The sequence below is a fragment of the Pyrgilauda ruficollis genome, unplaced genomic scaffold (assembly GCF_017590135.1).
Source record: "Pyrgilauda ruficollis isolate IOZ18807 unplaced genomic scaffold, ASM1759013v1 scaffold76, whole genome shotgun sequence".
Classification (NCBI taxonomy): domain Eukaryota; kingdom Metazoa; phylum Chordata; class Aves; order Passeriformes; family Passeridae; genus Pyrgilauda; species Pyrgilauda ruficollis.
This window is the reverse complement of record NW_024529488.1, coordinates 2,654,578-2,665,836: the sequence shown is the minus strand read 5'-3', so window position 1 is coordinate 2,665,836 and position 11,259 is coordinate 2,654,578. Positions and strand designations below refer to the sequence as shown.

The 11,259-nt window shown below is 42.3% G+C and overlaps 1 protein-coding gene across 2 annotated transcripts in view; it reads left to right on the top strand.

Annotated features, from left to right (window-relative positions):
* Positions 1 to 361: 361 nt before the first annotated feature.
* The window catches only part of LOC121363786 (methylthioadenosine phosphorylase), a 32,725-nt gene continuing 21,827 nt past the window's right edge, over positions 362 to 11,259 (top strand). Inside the window, exons 1-2 of one of the 2 annotated variants that reach the window (XM_041486428.1) lie at positions 362 to 980; positions 5,804 to 5,890. In XM_041486428.1, the coding sequence (XP_041342362.1) occupies positions 945 to 980; positions 5,804 to 5,890 (123 nt within the window). In that variant the 5' untranslated portion in view covers positions 362 to 944. The remainder of the gene's footprint in view (positions 981 to 5,803; positions 5,891 to 11,259) is intronic. The other variant, XM_041486427.1, reaches the window with a different exon arrangement.

Genomic DNA, 11,259 nt, shown 5'->3' with positions numbered 1-11,259 from the left:
GTGTAAACTTTTTAAGTGTCTGTGCTTCAAAAAGAACTATTTTATTTCTGCAAAATGTGCTCCAGTTTGTTCTCAGACATCTTTTTTAGGTATTGAAGAGACAACCCTTAATTCGGAGTACATTAAAACTCTGAATTAATTACGTTTTTTGATTTAAAACAAACCTCTTTTACTTATTTTAAAATATTCTAAATTAGGAATTTTCATGTAAGTTAGAGCTAGAATTTAGGTCTCATTTTGCCGTTTCTGGCAATCCAGGGCTAATTAGCTCTTTTTCTCTTCACGTTACTGATTTTTTTTGCTTCGGGGATTTTGTGGCGCAGTTTAGCTCCACCTCTGTTGGCAAATTCAAGGATATTAACTGGGGGGGGGGGATTGCGAAGTCAAATAAACCGCTGTTTCCAGGAATACGGGAAAGGTGGTCCGATTGAAATACAGACCCTCTGACAATTACGTTTTCAGAGAGACCGAGCCAGGGCTTGGCAACCTGAGCACAGCTGCACCTTTAAGTACACGAACTATTTCCATCACACTCCCCACAGCACCACTCCGGCTCCACGCAGCGGAGGCTCCCAGAGTCGCCGCGGAGGGTGCAGGTCGGAAGGACTGAGGAGCCAGCAAGCCGGGGTTGCGGCGTCAGGCCCGGCACGGCGCCCACTGCCCTCACGGCCCGGCAGGACTCCCACTGCCCTCACGGCCCGGCAGGACACCCGCCCACTGCCCTCACGGCCCGGCAGGACGCCCGCCCACTGCCCTCACGGCCCGGCAGGACACCCACCCACTGCCCTCACGGCCCGGCGCTCCCGAGCCGGCGGCGCTCCCCGCCCGCTCCCCGCGCCGCTCGGGGCCGCAGCGCGGGCGGGTGCTTCCCCCTGGCGGCGGGGAGCGCCCTCGCCCGGCGGGCTGAGCGCGGCCCCGCGGCACCGCCCCGCCCTCCCGCCAGCATGGCCGCCGCCGCTGCCGCCTCGCTGCCTGTGAAGGTAAGCGTGCTTCCGCCCAGCGGCGCCTCAGGAGGCGGGGGTGGCGTCCATCGTCGCCCGCAAACCCTCCCCGCCGCCGTCTCGGGGCGGCTGCGGGAGCCAGATGGCGGGAGCCGTGCCGCTGCCCTGCCGGCGCTGCCGAGCGCGTGCCGAGAGGCGCTGCCTTCTTTGCTTGCTTGCTTGCTTCCTTCCTCTCTCCTTCCTGCCCTCCCTCCTGCCCGCTGCGTCTTTCCCCGCTTCCTGCCGCCTTCCCAGCCTCCTGCTGCGCCGCCTGTCGGGAGCGGGCCCGGGAGCGCGGGGTGCCGCTGTGAGGGGCGGCGCCCGCCCGAGCGCTCCCTCACCCAGGCCCGGGCAGGGGCGCCCGCGGCCGTCCCGGAAGAGACGATTTTTTTTTTTTTTTTTTTTTAATAGCTCTGTTTTTAAACGTGCACGGAACTCTCAGCTTTGGCAGAAGTAAGCAGTGCAGAACTTCCTCTCTTAAAACTAATTCTTTGTGTGTTTGAAGAGTTGCTTAGAGTGCTGATGGCACCGGGGCGAGCAGGCCGGAGCTCAGGCTGAAATTGGAGTTTTCACAAACTGTGCATCATTTTTCTGCCATGAAGTAGAAAAATCCCAGTCCTTTTGGGTGTAGAAAAGTTAGAACCTGTCTTCAGTGTACAGATTTATTCTCTTAAGTATAACTTATATGCAGCTCGATGTTTGTGTCCTTTTAAGCAAAATTATTTGTAATGCCATCCTCGTTCCTTCAAAAATGGAGAGGACTACAGGAGGGTTTGTTGGTGGTTAGTTGTCAGAAAGACCCATAGGTGATCATGATATGTACTAGTGTTTAAGACCCACAGATGAATAAGTATAGGCTGTTACTGCAGTGATACCTCTATGCCTTTCCCTTAAACCTTGGAGAATTTCACCAAACACCACATAAAGAAAGTAATACACTTCAGTGTGATTGTTGCTTGGACTTTGACAGAGAAATGGGTTTGATTTTTGTAGTTACTGATGTGATAACTTTTTGTTAGGTTTCACTTCTGTTGCTCTTGATCCACTGTTTGAGATTCACTCTATTGTAATGCCATTTTACTTGAGATTTAATTCCAGATAACCTTTGATACAGACTCCGTTAAATTTTATGAGTTATATCCTTTATGTCCCTTTGTAGGATGCAAAGTCTGGAATGGAGAATACAGTCTTACATCTTTCCATTCTCAAAGTCATTCCTAGGTGTGAGGTCAGTTCTCTGGCTTTTGAGGAAAGGCAAAACTGTTCTTCCTTGGTCACATCCTCTCTGCCTTCCTGTATGTTCAGCTCCTGGGCTGGTGGCTGGAAGTAGAAGTCAGTGCCCCTGACGGGGGTGTTGTAGTTTAGACATTACGCTGTCCGGTTTACTGTTCCCACTGAAACCACTCCAAACCACACATCTCCCCATTCCCTGCAGCAGAATGAGAGGAGAGTTGGAGGCACAAAAGGTGAAGATCTTGGCTTGTGATAAGAACAATTAATTGGAAACAACGAGATAACAAAAACAGTGACAACAACTATATAACCCAGAGAGGTGAGCAGCTAATATGCAACTGCTCACCACTATGCAGAGCCCAAAAATACCCAACTGTCATGCTACCCTAACCCGGGGCCCCTTCCCCTGTTTTTGGAAAATGATACAAAGTCATGTAGAATAACCTCCAGGTCCTAGTCGTGGTCCTCCCAGACTACGGCAAAAATTAATCTTGTCCTAGCCAGAGCCAGGATGTAGGGTATCTCTCCCACTGAGCCTAGAGCATTTGCATTCATTTTGATAATTCACTAGGAGGTTTGGAAAGCAGAATTTAGTATAGAATCAGATTTTTCTGTCTAGTTCCCAGATAGAAATAGTATTTGGAGATCATGTAAACTGGAGGAAAAATAATTGTCAGGTAAAATTAATTGTAGGATTAGAGCTGCCAGCTCCAAGTTGGCGTTACATAGTTGAAGAAGCAGTTAGTAAAAAAATCTCTGCTACCTAACTTTCCTTCCACTGAAGTAGCTCTCCAGTGAATGACAAGTGAGCTCAGCATTTCTCTAGCCAGTGTTGCCTCAGGTGGCCTGAGGGCTGTCCAGACTGCCACTGTGGGTAAGAAAGCACAACAAACTCAACATAGTCTAGGTCTTCTGTGCTTTGGGTTCTGCACCCTGGGAGCTGTGAATATTTTGCAAGCTCATTGCAGTCTGCAATTTCTGACAGCGTGCCTCTTGGTGTAAAAGCCTGCGCAGGAGCTGAACAGTGCAGCCAAAGTAGGTATTGATGCCGCTGCAGCCCCTGGGTTATGGAGCCTGAGAGCAAACTTGAGAGCAACCACACCAGGCCTGTGCTGCCACAGGCCAGGCATGCTGCTTTCTGTACAGGAACAGTCTGTTTGTTACTGTGATGGATCTGTGTGTTTATAATAACCTTAAAGCACTGCAGCTCCAAAGTAACTTTTATGTTGTGCATCTTTAGCTGCTCTCTCCAGCATTGCACGTTTTTCCTCAGTCCCAACAACTTTCAATTTGCTAGATGTAAAAGTTTAGTTCCCTTTTGAATCCTAAGTCATAGGACACTAGTAAAACAAGTGTTATACCCAGCTAAAACCAATAAAGTAACTGAAGGAACCCTTTTTTTTTCTCCCCAAATTGAAAAAAAATAAAAAAGGCACCATTTTGGTCCTGTCCTCTGGCAATGTAGCAATCATCAGTGTTTACTGAACATATGCGTGAACAGTGTTAAAGATAGTGTTTTCTTGATTTTGAGTTTTGTGGTTGTTCCTGTTTCATACCTTTCACAATTCTTAAGGCAATTTGTTATTCATCCTAAAGTGTATGTAATTTTCAGGATTTTCATGAGCAATCCAAGTCAGAACCTTTATGATAACTAAGCAACACGAGTAACACGGGAACAGACCCATCAGTATTACTGCAAAGAGTAGTCTAGGTCTTCCCTAAAGCTTGTGTATGTATTCCGGGTCAGAGTATGTGGGTTAGCGCTGCTGTCAGCACTGCTGTTTGCCTTTGCACTTATTCTCGTGCTCCACAGGGGGGTAGCAGAAGGAAGTAGGAGCCCGGTTGAAACCATCTCATGTATCGGCATTTGCACCACCGGCTGTGGAAAGCTTTGCTAGAGGTGTTTATTTGTAACCAAGACCACAAAGTCTCTCATTGTTGAAAAGAAGCGCTTAATGAGCCAGCTAATACAGTGGTTGAACAGATGGGGCCTCTACGAATGTGAAAGTAAGAAAAAGCTGGAGAATGAGGCAGCTCTCCGTGTGTTGTGGAAGGAGGGTTTTGTATGTTGGGAGTCTGGAGGTTTTACTTGGGAAGTTTTCAGTCTTTGTGGTAATAAGTTACATCAGAAAGGTTCAGATTTTGAAGCAAATCAGTCATGATATATATTCAACTTGAAAGTGATGCGAACTTTGCAACAACTGGTCACATTGAAGAAAAAAAAAGAAGCACTCTTTTTCTCTGTGTGTGATAAACGGTGACATCACTTTTAAGTACCATTACTAAGAGTTCAGTTGTGAAAAGCTTGACAATAACAGTTCCATCTGAAGAGTTACGGGAGTTCAAGAAAAAGCTTGACTTGATTGAAAATCTAATTATCCCTAGAGAGACAAAAACCAAGTTACTTTTCAATGATGAACTAGAAACAGGAAAAATTAGATGCATTTTTCTTAGCTGGAATGTGCAATCACAGGCAAATCAAAACACAACAGGGATTTTAGTTGGAAAACCTCTTAGATTTTGTCGAATCAGCACAGAAAACTAATTTTTTTCCACAGTTTTCTTTCTTTTGGAGGTATAATACCATATAGAAATGTCTGTGTCCTGGTTACGGCTATAGTAAAGTTAATTTCCCCTCAGTAGCTGTTCCAGTGCTGTGTTTTGGATTCAGAATGAGAATGGTGTTGATAACACACTGATGTTTTGGGTTTTGCTGAGTCATGTTAATCCAAAATCAAGGACTTTTTTCCCTGTCTTGTGCTGTGACAGGGAGGGAAACAAAATTGGGAGGGAGCATAGCTGGGACAGGTGACCTAAACTGATTGAAGGGATATTCCACACCATGGGACATCATGCCCACTGTATAAACTGAGGGAGTTACCCAGAGGGTGGCCATTCTGGTTTTGGGAATGGGGTCTGGCATCAGTCAATGGGTGCAGAGCAGTTGTCTTGTGCATCACTGGTTTTTTCCTTTTTTATTATTATTACTATCATTTACCCTTATTATAACATTTTACTTAATTTTCAGTTATTAAACGTTTCTTATATCAACATACAAGTTTTACTTTGATTCCACTCCCTGTTCCACCACAGTGCAAGAGGAAAGAAGCAAGGTTTTAGCAAGCAGCTGTGTGGTGCTTAACTTCCAGTTGGGCTTAAAAACATGACAGCCTGATATTCAGTGTGGTGGTTATATGTAAGACTTTTTGTCTATATAAACAAAAAACCTTTGTTTTAGTGGGCTTTCCACATGTATTTCTCACTCATTACAGGCATTCCCAAATAGTCTTAATTTTTATACTGGAAATAAATGTTTAATGGCACATCTTTGTGCATTTGTTCATAGCTTTATTAATTTGGTATCTTAAATCATGATTCATGGGGTAAGAAATTAGCAAGCTAAATACAGTTGTTTAAATCAGGTGTTTGAAATTTGCATTCTGGAAGTGTGCTGGGCATACTATGCTTTGTTGATCTGTTGTCTATCCTCATCTTGAGAAGAAGATACATTTTGTAGCTGCCTGGTTAGTTTTTCAAGCATGCAGTTAAATGTGAATTGCAAGAAGACTAATGTGTACTTTCTGTGTAAGATTGGAATTATTGGTGGAACTGGCCTGGATGATCCGGATATCTTAGAAGGAAGAACAGAAAAATATGTTGACACTCCTTATGGCAAGGTCTGTATAACCTTTTTATTTATTACTGAAACTTTTTGCCAATTTTCAAGAAGTTTGTATGCTTTAAGAATTTTCAGAATGATAAATGAATATATAAAGGAGGTGCTGGCACAACTGTTTTTAATTGCTATGTATTGTGGGATTCTTAGTTTGTAAAAACAAAGTATTATTGCAAAGATGATGTGCAAAGGAGACTATACCTCTTCTCATTTGTAGATTGGATGAATTTAGAAACTCACTGCTGAATTTACAATCAAGGGATAAGTCCTGTCTTTCAGATTTGTACTGGTGCATGACCTGTATTATCTGTCATCTTTCTGAATTGCAGAAAACTCTTCTTTGAGGTATATGAGACACCATTTTCCCTGTAACTGATTGATTATGTTTTACATGCCAATGTAAGATCATGCTTATAGCCACATAATTTGAAAATTATTTGAAAATTAAGCTCTGAAACTGTGTTTGTGAGACTGGTACACCTGAACAATTCTCCTTTACATTGCTTCTGTCCTTTTCCTTAGCAGAAGGGAGTGGTGGCTAGGGCTGTTTGTTCTATACACAGCGCTGGGTACCTTTTGTAGGGTAATTCCTGGCACAAAGCATTTATAGTACAAGCAGACAACACAAAGGAGGAAGGAGTTTTATAGGCAGGAAGTCAAGGGGGAGAGATGTTCTAGTTGTCAAACAAAGCTCATAGAAGAATTGGAACTTAGGTAATCAGGACTTGAGGAGTCTGAGTGCTTTATAATTGCCATTGGAATTATATCTTATTCAGTCTGCCAGTGTATGCTGGTATACATACAACAAATATGGTATCTGGTAGCAAATGCTATTTTGTGACTGGAAGCTTGGCAGAAAACTCAGTGGCATGGTGTGTGACTGAAAACTGAATCCATGCCTCCACTGAAAAACGGTTTAAAATGGAGTGTAAAGAGCAAGAGGAGTTTGTATCCACACCATTAGGAAGGGGAGGTATATTAAGGGAAGTGAAGACATAATCAGAAGAATGCATTTGACTTTTCTATCCTCTTTCAGAATTAGTTAAAAGTTGTAATAGTATGAAGGGAACTTACGTCCTCTGTTTTCTTTACTCTGGTTTCCAACAGTAGCCAGCTTTGGTCTGAAGGGGAATCTACTGGCTAAACCAAACCAGTTGCCATTCCATTCCCTGTTTCTTGAGAATATTGGATGTTCGTCACAGCATGGATGTGTTCGGAGACTGCTGACAAAGCAGAAGTAATGCTATGCTTGTAGCAGATACCAACTGAAGCTTTCCTATCTAGGACAGATGGAACACTTCTCCCTCACAGGTTTCTGTTTCAAGAGTTAAGGGCACAGTGGCAGCACAGCATTTGAAGGTCTGTTCTGTCACAGCATTGAGGTGCCACAGGATTTGGGGAATGCAATTTCTGCAGTGCAATAAGTGGCCTACAGTAGGGTTCAGTATTCCTGAGAAGAGTAGGAATACTTGCAGGATGGCTCCTGCATGAAGGAGTGAAATAATCTTCATCAGCCATGCACCATTGGTCAGTACGGAAGGCTATTTTACTATTTTTTTTTTTTAAACTAGTAAGTAGTTTATCTAGTGGGATTTTTTTTTTCTGTGTTCTTCACAGAATGCAACATAAATAGCAGAAAAATTAATGTTGGTGCCTGTTGTGGTTGTGAGAGACCTTGATCAATGGGCTGCCTGTGTCTGAGCCTGCATGTTACACATTTAGCATAGGCTGAACTTAAAATAAAAGAGCTCATGAATATTTTTTCTTTGTGTGAGGGGGATGAGAATAGAACTGAGATACCATTATATGGGTCCAAGCCTGAATTCCAGATAATGTCCTGAGTTAAAATGGGATGGTTAAGCTGACCTGAATGGAATCAGGTCAGTCAAAGAAAGATAGCACATCCAAACGGGCTTTTATCTTTTACCTGTAATGGCCTGTCTTCCTTCTTTCTCTCTGTAGATCTAAACTTCTGGTAATCAGGCCATTGACCTGATGGTTGTTTCATGTAGATTTCCTCCTGTAAAGAATCACATTAACTTCATCCACTGAATGCAGTTTCCAGTTCAGCAGTTGATGGATCAGCCTTCGTGTAAGATGTGCAGAGCTTAGTCCACAAGTTACAGTTGCACAAACTGCAATGGATTTTGATTGAAGCAGAAAAAAACCTCAAATTCAATTAGTATTATTAGGTGGATCAATATTCGCTTACTTTGCTGATGAGACTGTTTAGTATTCAGGAAGGAGGTGTTACACAACCTACCACTCATTTTAGAGCTACATAGTTGAGAGGAACAGCTGTTGCTGAATGCAAGAGAACAGTTTTATTTTTATTTAAGTATGCCTGGAAAAGTTTAGAAGTTTATAGTTTGTTACTGTTTTTTCCTAAAGTTATGTTTTGTTCTTGATTGTTACTGGAGTAATACCAAATTGGGACTTTTCTGCCATAAAGATACTTTTTCATAGAGCTGTGAAATCAGTGGAGAGATAATCTGCCTGAAATTTTAAGTAAAGGGCTTAATTTAAATAGACTTTGGAACTTTGTGGTCTTTGATTTTCTGAGAGAAACAGAGATGAAATATCAACCTATTTAGTTCAAGCAAAACTAGGAAGAATGAGGAAGAATGAATGAATGTCTAAAGGAAATTGCAAGGCACAGTTACTAGAATGTATGTCCATTTCCTTCTGCATCGTAAAAATGCAAAGCATACAATTCCACTTCACTTAAATCTTTAATTCTTAGGTTTCTAGACAAGGAAACTTGTACCAAAAGATTTTTGACTGACAAGCGTTCTGGGGTAGATGTTCCTTGGCACCTTTGACATTTGACAGCAGCAAAACAGATTTTTCTTTTATGAAAAATTCTGTTTTCTTTTAAAAGATTAATGATAGCTTCCTTTTTCTTCATACAGAGTCCTTGAATTGTCTTCTGCTTTGGCCTTCTTGAATCCTAAGAATCATTTAACTACAAAATTTAGCATTAGGGAATGTGGGAAATATGGAAAAGTTTAAAGGAAACTATTATGATAATTTTTTGCTGTTCCCTATGTTGACATTCGTCCTCTATGATCTATCAAGTTACATTAGTAATAGTGAAAATGCAGAAACAATAGTTTTTAAAAAAACTGAGTAAGCTAACAGCTCTTAATATTCCAGCTGTCTTTTCTCCTTGACTTCCATCATTTTCAGTACATCAAAAATTTGATATTCTATGGAAAATATCCCAAAACCTTTTGAGATTCTATTTCCAGATATGGAAAATATTAGTCTTCTACAGGATAATAGATGCTGTTGCAAGCAATTTTGTCTTCTTTACTGAATTCTGAAGCTCCTAAAAGGCTTTGTTCAGAATATATTTTCAGCTACTTCTCTTTCTTTCTGGATGACAGATCTTGATTCTAAATCACCTTCCCTGGTGGGCAAGAGATCTTCCCACTCTAGAAAATTATTCTACGGACTCTGTGTTTTTTTCTGGTCATAAATATATCTGGCAGACAAAGCAGGGGGTAGTTTCACCTTTCAATTGAGCGTTTTTTGCTTGCATCAGGATAACTTGATGCATCAGGAAAACCTCACCATGTAACATAATACTTAATCTCCTCTTCTACCTCCCCAAAACAATGTACATTGTTTGGTTCCTAAACTAGCTCACAGGTTGAACAGAGGCTTGGAGAACCTCTGAAGTACTTTTTCATCATGAGTGTTCTGTATTCATTCTGTTTCTGTTCCAGCTAGCCTCTGAGGTGAGACCAACGGAAAAATTAATTCTGTAGACACCACATGAACGGTACTTTATGCATATTAACGTTATAGACAAAGGGGATTTGTTCCGATTGTTATTGTAATAATTTGGGGTTAATTGCCCAGGGTTCTATTCTTTCTTTTCTGTTTTGCAACAATAAGTAATATGTATCTGACTTGTATTTTGTGAAAAGAGGGAAGTAGTTAAAGACATTTATGAATTTTTAATGTTTGAGAACTTTTTATTGGACCTTTTATTAAATCATCCTTTTAAAATACCGTATTAGAGCTTTGATTTCAAATTGTTCCATTGAAAGTTTTCCTGACTATTATCTATGACTGAGATAATAGTAGAGAGGTACAGCGCTTGGAAAGAAGTAGCGGTGGAAAGAAAGCAGAATGGAAGTATACATTAGCTGTGTTACATAGTTAACATATAGTTTGAAATGTCTGTTTCTGTAACTTTATGCACATATCAATAGTTGGTCCAGCTATTCAATCTCTTTACAAGCTACCTGGATGGAGGGATAGAATGAACCCTGGGCCAGTTTACAGATGATACAAAACTGGGGGGAGTGGCTGACACACCCAAAGGCTTTTCTGCCACTCAGAGGGACCTTAGTCTGGAGAATTGGGAATAGAGAAACCTATTTAACAAGGGCGAATTTAGAATCCTGCACCTGGGGTTGAATTCCCACCTGGGGTGGGAATAACCCCAAGTACCAGCACAGCTGGGGGCTGACCTGCTGGAAAGCAGCTCTGTGGAGAAGAACCTGGGGTGGTGGGTGACAAGTTCACCCTTGCAGTCAGGAGGGCCAGTGCTGTCCTGGGGTTCAGCAGCTAGAGCATGGCCAGCAGGTCAAGGGCTGTGATTCCCCCTTTACCTGGCCCTGTTGAGGCTACATATGGAGTGCTGTGTTGAGTTCTGAGTTCTTCAGTACAAGGAAGACAAGGAGCCACTAGAAAGGGTCTGGCAGAGCCATAGAGGTGATTCAGGGTCTGGAGTGTCTCCCTTACGGAGAGAGACTGTTGAAGCTGGGCCTTCTGAGTCCAGAGAGGAGATGACTGAGAGGGGATCATGTCAGTACATACAAATATTTTAAAGGTGGGTGCCCAGCAGATGACACCAGACTCTTTTCAGTGGTGCTCAGTGACAGGATAAGCAGCAATGGCCATAAATTAAAACACAATATGAGGAAGAATTTCTGTACATTGACAATGACAGAGCACTGGAACAGGCTGCCCAATGAGATCACGGAGCCTCCCTTGCTGGAGACACTCAAACCCCACTGGGATGTGTCCTTGTGTAACCTAGGCGAGCCTGCCTTGGCCAGAAGGCTGGGCTAGCAGATCTCCACAGGTCTTTTCCAACCCTAACAATTGTGTGATTGTGTGATTTTTATTTAATGTCTTTTAATGAAGCGTGATGCAGTATCTGCAATTCTTTTCTTAAACTGTCCACTCATCATTCAGCAGTGCTCTCTTTGTTCAAAGTATTTATTTTTCTCTTCCATTTTTCTAGAAGTCCTATGCCAAAAAGATATTCAGTATCAGACATGGAAAATGTGCAGAATGCATTTCATGGAAATCAGTGCAAAGGTGTCAACTATCCTGAGGCTTTTTGAAGTA